This window comes from Mizuhopecten yessoensis, unplaced genomic scaffold (assembly GCF_002113885.1).
Source record: "Mizuhopecten yessoensis strain PY_sf001 unplaced genomic scaffold, ASM211388v2 scaffold10867, whole genome shotgun sequence".
NCBI classification, from domain to species: Eukaryota; Metazoa; Mollusca; class Bivalvia; order Pectinida; family Pectinidae; genus Mizuhopecten; species Mizuhopecten yessoensis.
This window is the reverse complement of record NW_018408761.1, coordinates 409279-424483: the sequence shown is the minus strand read 5'-3', so window position 1 is coordinate 424483 and position 15205 is coordinate 409279. Positions and strand designations below refer to the sequence as shown.

The 15205-nt window shown below is 37.9% G+C and overlaps 1 protein-coding gene across 1 annotated transcript in view; it reads right to left on the bottom strand.

Moving 5' to 3' along the window:
* Nucleotides 1–6899: 6899 nt before the first annotated feature.
* The window catches only part of LOC110463074 (GATA zinc finger domain-containing protein 14-like), a 79470-nt gene continuing 71164 nt past the window's right edge, over nt 6900–15205 (bottom strand). The window contains exon 3 of the mRNA XM_021517414.1: nt 6900–7176. Within this exon, the coding sequence (XP_021373089.1) occupies nt 6900–7176 (277 nt within the window). The remainder of the gene's footprint in view (nt 7177–15205) is intronic.

Sequence of the window (15205 nt, the reverse complement as noted above, 5' to 3'; positions counted from 1 at the left end):
TTTGAGTAAAGTACTATTCATCAGTATAATTTTATACGAATGCAATAATGTGTTCAACTTTTATAATTGCATGTAAATCAGCGTTGTGTAATTAGCAAGATTAGTGTGATATGAGGATCTGGACTTCTAATGTAGTACGCTGGGGCCTAACGTTAAGTCTAGGAGAACTTACATGCTTAACGTTATTTGTTGTAATGAGTTGGTCAGTGGATTAAGTAGACAGCTTACTGGCATGTTGGGGGGACATCAAAGAGAACACTGTTGAAGCGTTGCCCTCATTGCAATGAGTTGTTATTTTCATTTCTTTCACTATTCTATTGTTGTCCTTCCTCTACTTTATTGTTGTCTTACCTCTATTCTTACCTCTATTCTATTGTTGTCATTTCTCTACTTTATTGTTGTCCTACCTCTACTTTATTGTTGTCTTACCTCTATTCTATTGTTGTCATTTCTCTACTTTATTGTTGTCTTACCTCTATTCTATTGTTGTCATTTCTCTACTTTATTGTTGTCTTACCTCTACGCTATTGTTGTCTTACCTCTATTCTATTGCTAATCTACCTCTACTCTATTGTTGTTCTACCTCTACTCTATTATTGTCCTGCCTGTATTCTATTGTCGCCCTACCTCTACTCTAGTGTTGTCCTACCTCTATTCTATTGTTGTCCTACCTCTACTCTATTGTTGCCCTACCTCTACTCTATTGTTGTCTTACCTCTACCCTATTGTTGTCCTATCTCTTCGCTATTGTTGTCTTACCTCTATTCTATTGCTATCCTACCTCTACTCTATTGTTGTCCTACCTCTACTCTATTGCTATCCTACCTCTACTCTATTGTTATCCTACCTCTACTCTATTGTTGTCCTACCTCTACTCTATTGTTGTCCAACATCTACTCTATTGTTGTCTGACCTCTACTTTATTGTTGTCCTACCTCTACACTATTGTTGTCCTTCCTCTATTCTATTGTCGTCCTTACTCTACACTATTGTTGTCCTACCTCTACTCTATTGTTGTCCTACCTCTACTTTATTGTTATCCTACCTCTACTCTATTGTTGTCCTACCTCTACTCTATTGTTGTCCTTCCTCTACTCTATTGTTGTCCTACCTCAACTCTATTGTTGTCCTACCTTAACTCTATTGTTGTCCAACATCTACTCCATTGTTGTCTTACCTCTAATCTATTTTTGTCCTACCTCTACTCTATTGTTGTCCTACCTCTACACTATTGTTGTCCTTCCTCTACTCTATTGTTGTCCTACATCTACTCTATTGTTGTCCTACCTCTACACTATTGTTGTCCTACCACTACTCTATTGTTGTCCTACCTCTACTCTATTGTTGTCCTACCTCTACTCTATTGTTGTCCAAACTCTACTCGATTGTTGTCCTAACTCTACTCTATTGTTGTCCTAACTCTATTTTATTGTTGTCCTAACTCTACTCTATTGTTGTCCTACCTCAACTCTAATGTTGTCCTACCTCTACTCTATTGTTGTTCTACCTCTACTCTATTGTTGTCCTACCACTGCTCTATTGTTGTCCTTACTCTACTCTATTGTCGCTCTAACTCAACTCTAATGTTGTCCTACCTCTACCCTATTGTTGTCCTACCTCTACTCTATTGTTGTTCTTCCTCTACTCTATTGTTGTCCTACCTCAACTCTAATGTTGTCCTACCTCTACTCTATTGTTGTCCTTCCTCTACTATATTGTTGTCCTAACTCTACTCTATTGTTGTCCTACCACTGCTCTATTGTTGTCCTTACTCTACTCTATTGTCGTTCTAACTCAACTCTAATGTTGTCCTACCTCTACTCTATTGTTGTTCTACCTCTACTCTATTGTTGTCCTACCTCTACTCTATTGTTGTCCTTCCTCTACTATATTGTTGTCCTAACTCTACTCTATTGTTGTCCTACCACTGCTCTATTGTTGTCCTTACTCTACTCTATTGTCGTTCTAACTCAACTCTAATGTTGTCCTACCTCTACTCTATTGTTGTTCTACCTCTACTCTATTGTTGTCCTACCTCTACTCTATTGTTGTCCTTCCTCTACTATATTGTTGTCCTTCCTCTACTATATTGTTGTCCTAACTCTACTCTATTGTTGTCCTACCTCTACTCTATTGTTGTCCTACCTCTACTCTATTGTTGTCCTTCCTCTACTATATTGTTGTCCTAACTCTACTCTATTGTTGTCCTACCACTACTCTATTGTTGTCCTTACTCTACTCTATTGTCGTTCTAACTCAACTCTAATGTTGTCCTACCTCTACTCTATTGTTGTTCTACCTCTACTCTATTGTTGTCCTACCTCTACTCTATTGTTGTCCTTCCTCTACTATATTGTTGTCCTAACTCTACTCTATTGTTGTCCTACCTCTACTCTATTGTTGTCCTACCTCTACTCTATTATTGTCCTACCTCTACTCTACTGTTGTCCAACATCTACTCTATTGTTGTACTACCTCTACTCTATTGTTGTCCTTCCTCGACACTATTGTTGTCCTAACTCTACTCTATTGGTGTCCTACCACTACTCTATTGTTGTCCTTCCACTACTCTATTGTTGTCCTACCTCTACTCTATTATTGTCCTACCTCTACTCTACTGTTGTCCAACATCTACTCTATTTTTGTACTACCTCTACTCTATTGTTGTCCTTCCTCGACACTATTGTTGTCCTAACTCTACTCTATTGGTGTCCTACCACTACTCTATTGTTGTCCTTACTCTACTCTATTGTCGTTCTAACTCAACTCTAATGTTGTCCTACCTCTACTCTATTGTTGTCCTACCTCTCCTCTATTGTTGTCCAACCTCTACTCTATTGTTGTCCTACCTCTACACTATTGTTGTCCTACCACTACTCTATTGTTGTCCTACCTCTACTCTATTATTGTCCTACCTCTACTCTATTGTTGTCCAAACTCTACTCGATTGTTGACCTAACTCTACTCTATTGTTGTCCTAACTCTACTCTATTGTTGTCCTAACTCTATTTTATTGTTGTCCTAACTCTACTCTATTGTTGTCCTACCCCTACTCTATTGTTCTCCTACCTCTTCTCTATAGTTGTCCAACATCTACTCTATTGTTGTCCTACCTCTACTCTATTGTTATCCTACCTCTACTCTATTGTTGTCCTACCTCAACTCTATTGATGTCCAACATCTACTCTATTGTTGTCCTTCCTCTACACTATTGTTGTCCTAACTCTACTCTATTGTTGTCCTACCATTACTCTATTGTTGTCCTTACTCTACTCTATTGTCGTCCTAACTCTACTCTATTGTTCTCCTACCTCTTCTCTATTGTTGTCCTACCTCTACACTATTGTTCTCCTACCTCTACTCTATTGTTGTCCTACCTCTACTCTATTGTTGTCCTACCACTACTCTATTGTTGTCCAACATCTACTCTATTGTTGTCCTTCCTCTATTCTATTGTCGTCCTTACTCTACTCTATTGTTGTCCTACCTCTACTCTATTGTTGTCCTACCTCTACTCTATTGTTGTCCGACCTCTACACTATTGTTGTCCTTCCACTACTCTATTGTTGTCCTACCTCTACTCTATTGTTGTCCACCATCTACTTTATTGTTGTCCTACCTCTACCCTATTGTTGTCCTACCTCTACTCTATTGTTGTCCTAACTCTACTTTATTGTTGTCCTACCTCTACTCTATTGTTCTCCGACCTCTACTCTATTGTTCTCCTACCTCTACTCTATTGTTGTCCTACCACTACTCTATTGTTGTCCTTCCACTACTCTATTGTTGTCCTACCTCTACTCTATTGTTGTCCACCATCTACTTTATTGTTGTCCTACCTCTACTCTAATGTTGTCCTACCTCTACTCTATTGTTGTCCTAACTCAAATCTATTGTCGTCCTTACTATACTCTATTGTCGTCCTTACTCTACTCTATTGTTGTCCTACCTCTATTCTATTGTTGTCCTAACTCAACTATGTTGTTGTCCTAACTCAACTCTTTTGTTGTCCTACCTCTACTCTATTGTTGTCCTACCTCTACTCGATTGCTGTCCGTAGTTCTACAGCCTCTGGACCCTTTCGTCCTTGATCTGCGTATGAATTTAATCACTTTTAAACTCCACTAATAATGGTTGTGTTTGTAGTGAAAATAGTCGTCACTAATCGGTGATTATGAGCAATGTTGTCCGCTCCTTTGCACAACACGCCAATTACACAATTAAAACATTTCCTAAGCAATCAACCACCAGGAGGCGCATCCTCTGTGTTTCGTAACAACCTTTTCTTTCTCTGTCTCGTGCCGTGATGCAAGACATGCCATTCGTCAATCGTTACAAACTTTCTCCGTTATTGGCGATACGTTTGCCTGTATTTTTATCTCGTTGGCGCTATTGATTTTGCCGGTATAAATATACTACGGGCGCTACTAACTCCGACACAGATTCGCATACGTTAGATGAGCTACCTAATTCGCAAGGATGGATATGTGTAATTTTTGCAATTATCTCATCTTTAAGAAGCTCGTTACTTCTGCTGCAGAAAATTGAAAGTTTAAATAATTTAAAGATCAGTTATGCTCAAAACGAGGTCCTTGTTTCGACGATCGATTTCTGATTAAGGAAGCCTATAAATTTTGAGTCGGGTTCGGTATAATCGATTTCGGAGTGGCTCGTTGGCACGTCGAAGTGTCTAATAAGGGGAAAAGGTCAGAAATTATAACGTAATAAATCCGGACTGGGTCCAAGGCGAGATTAGAATACTCAGAAAGTGCACGTGTTAAACGCGTGCGTGTGACGTAGAAAACAAAATGATTTAATCATATTTTGTGTAATATACTGTGATGCACGGTTCACACGTTGCGAACTCCGGGAACCTGCCAAAGAATGTCCATCAATGGTAATTACTATGTAACACGATCACAAAACCTCGCACGGGAAAAACTTAACAGGTAAAATAAACAGCACCGTAAAAGTTTAATGTAAAAGTGCATGAAAAAAAAATAGTGGTTCTTCATGTTATTTTTGCAAAGGGTAATAAGCCACACGTGTGTTAAAAGAAAACAGAAATTAGTTTCGTCGACGTTTTACTTAAAACATGTAATGAGTGGTTCTCGTTGTAAGTAGCGTTATATTTGAGACTGCTTTGCAGATGGTCTTCCGTCTCCGAGTCTTTCTATTAATTTATCCTCAACCTGGTATCTGTTATCCCATGGTTAAAAATAATTCTACACATTTTGACAAAAGTACACTTATACCAGTAGACCGTCCGGTGCCAACTACTTAACATTCTAACACTGGTATAAGTCTAAAATGTCTGCATTTCCAATACCATCACCGATTGTACAGATAGATGCTGGAGACTCGCCTTTCCTCGGATCCCGCAAGCTCCCTTCCCTGTAATAAATTTTCATCAAAGACGATTCTAACATCAGGGTAGGTATCGGTCTCGTCCTCCCGCCTTTATCGATCCGGATTCCCCACGAGACTCAAATCGATTGGGACTACCTGCAGGGTCCAATTTATTTATATAATTCACTGCTTTCCGATTTTTATCACAGGAATTTGATACGACTCTCACGCGCATGTTTTATAATCGTATTCAATTTAAACGATGTCAACACATCTTAATTTACCAATGACGAAATAAGTGCACGGAAAACAGTAGAACCGATTTGTGGTTTAGATCAAATTGATGCTTCCGGGTAATTATTTATACAATTGTAGTAAAATAGTGTTGACAGCTATACTGCTTACGTCCCATTTAGTCAAAATTATCTGGGACGTTCACAAAACGCATTTCTAGAATGATATGAAATGTGTTTATTGTTTTCGTCCTTTTTCTTGTCCGGGACAGGAAAAACTCCAGCTGGTCAGTTTAATACTAGATTAAATATACAGAGATAAATCGTATATGACTTTTATATCGAGATTTTAGTTACGTGTGATGTTTTCCTGGGGAGATGTAGAGCTAACATGACCTTGACTATGGAGGCGGACGCTCGCCTGTAATCCCTCACAACAATTTCTAAGCTAGACCGGCCTAGCACACGACACGAGAGGACCGGCTCTCTTTGATGTCGGTGACATAAGTAAATGCATTTGTTGTAATATTGATCAGGATATGTATTTGATATCTCCGCTTTTTTGTATTGGTAAGAAAAAGGAAATTCAAAACTGACCCTGGCTTATAAAAAAAAAGTGTAGTTAGGCTTACCTCGGAGAAGTTGTGATCGAAACTGCTATTAACCGGATATCCGTGTACATTATTGGACAAAGTGCATGTTATCCAGGAATTTCTTTTCGGAAGTTATCGTTTTCCAGTTCCCAAAGAAGAATGCAAATTTAGAAATAAATTTGGTTCTGTTTTCATTGATGAAAATAGTAAACTGCTGTGCAAATAACATTTTTTTACTGGCTTATCTGTGTGTTTAAAAGTCTCCTCAAATGGCAGCACCAGTTCCAGTAGAGATATTTGATATGTCGCCACCAGTGGCAGAACCTTCAGTATGGGAACTGTGATAATCCGCCACCACAAATAGTGGCAGCACCGTCAGTATGGGTACTGTGATAATCCGCCATCAATAGTGGCAGCACCGTCAGTATAGGTACTGTGGTAAGTAGCCAACAGTGGCAGCACCGTCAGTATGGGTACTGTGGTAAGTAGCCACCCGTGGCAGAACCTTCAGTATGGGTACTGTGGTAAGTAGCCAACAGTGGCAGCACCGGCAGTATGGGTACTGTGGTAAGAAGCCACCAGTGGCAGCACCGTCAGTATGGGTACTGTGGTAAGTAGCCACCAGTGGCAGCACCGTCAGTATGGGTACTTTGATAAGTAGCCACCAGTGGCAGCACGTCAGTATGGGTACTTTGATAATTAGCCACCAGTGGCAGCACCGTCATTATGGGTCCTTTGATAAGTAGCCACCAGTGGCAGCACCGTCATTATGGGTCCTTTGATAAGTCGCCACCAGTGGCAGCACCGTCAGTATCAGTATGGGTACTGTGATAAGTCGCCACCAGTGGCAGCACCGACAGTATGGGTATTGTGATAAATCGCTACCAGTGGCATCTTCAGCCTCGGTATGATTCCCAGGACTGCCTTCATTGCTGAGACTCTCATCGACCCCCGTTGTATCGGAGAGAAACACACGAGGGTAATTACTAAAACAGGGGGAACTGGGGAAAAAGAAATATTGAAATACACCATACAATGTCATTGAAGAGGGTGATGGCTTCTTCTGCTTGGCAGGCAGGCTCTTATCAGAGACAGGCAGAGGGCCTCAGCGCAGAACAAATTACAAACTTAAATTTGGTGAAGTAAAGAAATTGGGGTTATCATGGCTTGCGATAAATTAACGTTCCAAATATTGCGTAATTTCAACTCTAGCGAGACATATCACCACCAAATTAAGGTTTTCTCTCGGAGAAAATCACAGTTCTTAGTAAATTAGACCAATAAATTCCGAGGGAGTTATCTAAACATTACCAACTAGCTTTAAATCGTAAATGGATCAAGGCTTTCTTTACAATCATTTGAAAAATTGACATCTATTCCTCACCGCTTGGTTCTCTGGTAGAACATCATTACTTCAACGTAATCTAGGGGTCCTCGCTAGTCGAAGGAAACGGGCGTATAATGGGATGAATTTAATCTAAAAAAAACGACTGGTTTCCAGTACAAAACCATATTTTAGAAACAGTGGGTCTAAATTAAAGTCTTGGTAACCGGAAGTGATATAATTATAAAGCAACATCTGATTTAAAATATTCTACATCATTTAACATCTCCATACAAAAACGAAGCTCGTCGTAATGGGTTAATAGTCATCACATCTGTAACCGGAAGTCATGTGATACCTTCAATGTAGTGTGTGTCCGATCTAACTGTTAATGGAGTAGATAGGAAGGGGACATCGCCATTAACATGCCTTTGGAAATGGACAGGTCTGTTCTCAGAAAGTGATGTGTTGCCTTCACCGGAAGTGACGACATAGCGACAGAAAAAAATGAAGCATTAACTTTTAAACAAACACAATGGGGTTTTATGAAAGCTGCAAACCACTTAGAATAAATAAGATATGATAATAAAACAAGTTTTAAGATCGTAGAAGATATTTCTTTGCATATTTTACATTGGATGTATTTGATACATACTTCCCAAGCTGTACACATGATATCGTGTCATACGACGTGTACTCGCGTGTTATTTGTGATAAGGGTGGAGAACTCGGGGAACAATATCCTGACTTTGGTCACCATACAGGCAATAACAACACGATTGTCACCTCTTCGACACGATTTTTGTCAGATTTACTTATAATGACCGTTCAACAGCAGTTTAAACGGCTCATTCCCCGAACACCAACTCTGGAGAATTGAAAGGAAGGTGTTTATACAGGAAATCCTTCGAAGTTTAGTTATAGCCTGTTTCAACTAAGAATGTCAACTCATTTTGTAGATATGATACTATGGTCAATAATAAAATGGATAAAAAAAAAAAAATTCTACATATAACTGTAATACACATTTAACACAGAACTAAGTAATAGAAAATAATCATTAAGTATTATTTTTTACATTATATGAAAACGAAAAATAACATTACATTATATGAAAAATAAAATTCCTTAATTTAAGCCACATTGATACTAATGTCAGCAATAAAATACAGTTTCTATTCCTACATATAACAGTAATACACATTTAATACAGCACTAAAAGATAGCCATTATTAAACACAAATATAAACAGTAAACCTTTCTGGAGCTAAAGTCGATGAAGAATTTTGCATGAATCATGATGATTTTAGTTGGAATGGATTTTTGGAATTCAGAAGTTTTGCCAAAAAGTATAAAATCTTCCTTTATTTCGAATGTTTGGTCAGTTTTTAAGTATATCCATCTACGTATGTCTTGCCAGAAGTTATTTGTTATTTGACACTGTTAAAAAAAATGTTCTATAGTTTGTTTGCTTTCTTGGCATAAATAACATAAATCACATTGTTTGATTCCAATTATTTTCAAATAATGATTAAGTGGAAGTATTCTTGAAAGAAGCCTGAAAGTGACCCATTGAATGCTAGTTTTAAGTCCATATATAAAGTTTTCCAAATCAATCATTTTGAGTACACCCTCACTATAGTCTTGAACAATTGTTGAGCGTTTTATTCTATCAATTGGTGATTGCCAGACATTTTTTTATTGTTTTTTGTTCAATGATTGAATTATGTCTTTACTTGGAGTAGGGAGAGATATAAACAGGTGATTCATTTTTGCAATGATAAGAGATTTAGGAACAGTTATTCTCCTTAGAGGTGTTAAAATTCTTCTTGAACCCCATTGATGTAACTTGCCATCTATAATACTAATAATTTTGTTGAAATTTACAGGAACCATGTCTTCTATATTGACAGAGAAATCAATCCCAAGTAAGGTAAATTTGATTGTTCCCCATTTTAGTTTTTTTCAGTATTTGCTTTTAACCCTGATATTTTAGCATATTTATATCATATACAGATTTTGTGCCATTCAAAATAACGGATATGTCATCAACGAACTGTGAGAGCCCGTGTTCTTTGATATTTATGTTTATGCCCTAAAGTTTTTATTGTTTTTTACTAATATTTCAACTACCAAAAGAAATAAGCAAGATGATACCGGATCCCCTTGTCTACAGACCCTTTTTATGTCTACAAAGTTGGGTTAAAAAAACATTCTGTATGATAGCCGAGGAAGTATTTGTATTAAAACATAACAGATAATAATATAAAACTGAAGTCACACAAGTTAAACATAATTCATAGAAATCTGAAAATAAGTACAAGTTTAACTAATATATCATAATAAATATATGACTTATTCTGAAAACTGTTCTAAATATAATTATTATTTTGCAATTATTAGCAGTTATTGATGATCCTATTAGAAGTTGATTTACCTGTACAATTTACCTGTACACCATTTCTACAATAGACTATAACTCACTATCATCACAACTGGCCACCTATGTAAACATGTGATTTTAAGCAGAGTTGGTGTTCGGGGAAGACCCCGTTTAAACCATCTGATATACCCTGAGACAATGCTACAGGGTAATTTGTAACGTAACATGTCCTTCGCGAGCTGCCGTCACTCGACCCCCTACGGAATTGCGTAATCTTAATTACTCGAGTCAAACACGTTCCGTCAAACACGTCAGATCACATACATACACATACCTACATATACTTATTTCAGATCTTTTAAGAAACTTTTTTTATATGTTTTCATGACAAGAGTAAATCCATTCGGAAAGTTTATTTTTTATTTTTGTTTGTATACTTTTCTCATATCGGAAACAAAAAAATATTTTCATGTTTATAACGTGGGACCATAATAAATGTCTGCCTTGCATGTTTGTTACATGTAGGAAACCTCCATGATAACGTTTTAGATTCTACGGATGTTACTTTGCGACAATTATCCTCCATAACAATTTCATCAAACAGCAAAAGATTTCATCAAAGAAAACTGAAATAACCTATTTGAACTCTGTGGCACGTAACGAAAGCCAGGAATTTACCACATACGACACTTGGTAAGTGGAAGTTATCCCCCTTAGTACGCATTGCTATATTCACTGTGTCCACGCTTATATTTACTGCCTGGTATCACGATATATCATAGACGAGTAATAATCCTTAGAATCGTTTGATTACCGAGTCGTCAGCTACTATGTAAGTTGCTTTTTGTTTTAACAAATGCATATGTTTATATCTAATTATTTGCAACCAAAAAAATGGCGAACAAGAATGCAATAGAGAGGTATATATCTACTGGATGTATTTTCTATTAGTTTGGGTAGAACACAGTCCACATTGAAATCGTCGAGATGAAAACAAACACGTGCATTAGATATAGAGCCCATACACAATGTATAGTATATCATCTCACATCGTTAAATCCATGTCTGCCTGAGTGATCTCTGCTGAATCAAGGTTCGCCTTAATATCACAGTCTGTAACTAATGACTCAAAGTAAATAGAGTTTCAATCACACGTCCAAGCTTACTTCGAACTGTCCGTGGAACCGTGTAGCCGACATATATAGGATTGTATATTTCATAGCACTGCCAAGCAAGGAAAACATGCTCAGTAACTTAAAAAGGTGACCGTTCAGAAGAAAATAGATGTGAACTACACGTAATCGGTACCGATATTGAGCGTCAAGGTGACCAGTGTCCAGGATACGTGGTACAGTCGCCGTTATCTTCAGACCAGACACATCCGTTCATTTAATTCTAATTCAAATATTTTGATATGAAGGAGTCACCTGGAATAAGATGACTTTATAAATACATATTGAAATGTATTTCAATAAATTCTTTGAAGAATGTATGCACTGGTTTTTAATTTCAAGTACATATCGAATTTCCCTATGTATGCCTTTCAGGTGTATGTCACGCATCAAAGGCGCTATCGATTTCATCAACTATGCTGCGTACCCGCTTCGTGAGAAAGATGTGTTTTCTTTTTATTAGGGACTTATTGACTTTACATCACGGCAGTATAGATTCTTTTAAGTATAAATTTAACAGTTAATTAAGGTTTTACACACACTTTCCGTTTCAGGTGTGATAATGTATACCTGCGATATTTTTCATGTGTTACAAACCGGAAATGAGAATAAGCGTATAGAAACATGCCGGGGTGTTATCACAACTTGAAAGCCTGCGTCCCTGATACATGTCGGGACACGTCCCAGCCCCTCTGTTTGGCGGGGACACAGTAAACAGGTGTAGCTTGTTAAGTGGGTAGCATGGCAGTAGAGTAACATCACCGCGGTATTTATACATGTCACTCACTCCACAGACTAAACACATCAATACGACAAGGATCCTCTCCCGACCTTAAAGCGACATGGTCAGAGCAAGAGGTAATACCGTTTCTAAACACTTTAGTAACATTATTTGTACGTAGGTAGACAATTTATTCATAGTCACATTTTTATAAAACTAATACTATCTATATGTGTGAACATAATCCATGCAAAGTAACAATAGTTATAAGTAACAACATCTAAATTGCAACAATATGTATTGGAACACAGTAACAAGATGCAAAGTTAGTAACAAGATCCATACATAGTAACACGATTTATACCTAGTTACAATAAGTATACATGTTAACAAGAATGATACCTAGTTACAATAAGTATACATGTTAGCATGATTTATACATAGTAACATGATTTATATATATAGTAACATGTTTTATACATATTAACAAGATGTAAACCTATTAACGGTATTTATACATAGTAACATGATTTATACATAGTAACATGATTTATACATAGTAACATGATTTATACATAGTAACATGCTTTATACATAGTAACATGTTTTATACATATTAACAAGATGTAAACCTATTAACGGTATTTATACATAGTAACATGCTTTATACATAGTAACATGTTTCATACATATCAACAAGATGTAAACCTATTAACGGTATTTATACATAGTAACATATGTTTTATACATATAAACAAGATGTAAACCTATTAACGGTATTTATACATTGTAACATGATGTATACATAGTAACATGATTTCTACATAGTAACATGATTCATACATAGTAACATGATTCATACATATTAACAAGATGTAAACTTATTAACGGTATTTATACGTAGGAATTATACCCAATATAATATTGTATGCGTAGGTACAATATTAATACGCAGTAACAACATGCATGCGTACTAAAAATTGAAAGATTTGTTCGTAGTAACAAGGTTTATACGTAGTAACAATTGTTATACGTAGTGACGAGAAACATACGTAGTGACGAGAAACATACGTAGTGACGCGATACATACGTAGTGACGAGATACATACGTAGTAACGAGATACATACGTAGTGACGAGATACATACGTAGTGCCGAGATACAAACGTAGTGACGAGATACAAACGTAGAGACGAGATACATACGTAGTGACGAGATACAAACGTAGAGACGAGATACATACGTAGTGACGAGATACAAACGTAGGGACGAGATACATACGTAGTGACGAGATACATACATAGTGACGAGCTACATACGTAGTAACGAGATACAAACGTAGTGACGAGAAACATACGAAGTGACGAGAAACATACGTAGTGACGAGAAACATACGTAGCGACGAGATACATCCGTAGTGACGAGAAACATACGTAGCGACGAGATACATCCGTAGTGACGAGAAACATACGTAGCGACGAGATACATCCGTAGTGACGAGAAACATACGTAGCGACGAGATACATACGTAGTGACGAGATACATACTTAGTGACGAGATACATACGTAGCGACGAGATACATACGTAGCGACGAGATACATAGGTAGTGACGAGAAACATACGTAGTGACGAGATACATACTTAGTGACGAGATACATAAGTAGTGACGAGATACATACATAGTGACGAGCTACATACGTAGTAACGAGATACAAACGTAGTGACGAGAAACATACGAAGTGACGAGAAACATACGTAGTGACGAGATACATACTTAGGGACGAGATACATACGTAGTGACGAGATACATACTTAGTGACGAGATACATAAGTAGTGACGAGATACATACATAGTGACGAGCTACATACGTAGTAACGAGATACAAACGTAGTGACGAGAAACATACGTAGTGACGAGAAACATACGTAGTGACGAGAAACATACGTAGCGACGAGATACATACGTAGCGACGAGATACATACGTAGTGACAAGAAACATACGTAGCGACGAGATACATACGTAGCGACGAGATACATACGTAGTGACAAGAAACATACGTAGCGACGAGATACATACGTAGCGACGAGATACATAGGTAGTGACGAGAAACATACGTAGTGACGAGATACATACTTAGGGACGAGATACATACGTAGTGACGAGATACATACATAGTGACGAGCTACATACGTAGTAACGAGATACAAACGTAGTGACGAGAAACATACGTAGTGACGAGATTCATACGTAGTAACGAGATACATACGTAGTGACGAGATACATACGTAGCGACGAGATACATACGTAGTGACGAGAAACAAACGTAGTGACGAGATACATACGTAGTGACGAGAAACTTACGTAGCGACGAGATACGTACGTAGTGACGAGAAACAAACGTAGCGACGAGATACATACGTAGCGACGAGATACATACGTAGGGACGAGATACAGGTAGTGACGAGATACATACGTAGCGGCGAGATACATACGTAGTGACGAGGTACATACGTAGTGACGAGATACACGTAGTGACGAGATACATACGTCGTGACGAGAAACATACGTAGTGACGCGATACATACGTAGTGACGAGATAGATACGTAGCGACGAGATACATACGAAGTGACGAGATGCATACGAAGTGACGAGATACATACGTAGCGCCGAGATACATACGTAGTGACGAGCTACATACGTAGTAACGAGATACAAACGTAGTGACGAGTTACATACGTAGTGACGAGATACAACCGTAGTGACGAGATACAAACGTAGTAACGAGATACAAACGTAGTGACGAGATACATGCGTAGTGACGACATACATACGTAGTGACGAGATACATCCGTAGTGAGGAGATACATACGTAGCGACGAGATACTTACGTAGTGACGAGATACATACGAAGTGACGAGATGCATACGAAGTGACGAGATACATACGTAGCGAGGAGATACATACGTAGTGACGAGAAACTTACGTAGCGACGAGATATGTACGTAGTGACGAGATACATACGGAGTGACGAGATACATACGTAGTGACGCGATACATACGTAGTGACGAGATAGATACGTAGCGACGAGATACATACATAGTGACGAGCTACATACGTAGTAACGAGATACATACGTAGTGACGACATCCATACGTAGTGACGAGATACAAACGTAGTAACGAGATACAAACGTAGTGACGAGATCCATACGTAGTGACGAGATACAAACGTAGTGACGAGAAACTTACGTAGCGACGAGATACGTACGTAGTGACGAGTGACATAGGTAGCGACGAGATACATACGTAGCGACGAGATATATACGTAGTGACGAGATACAAACGTAGTAACGAGATACAAACGTAGTGACGAGTTACATACGTAGTGACGAGATACAAACGTAGTAACGAGATACAAACGTAGTGA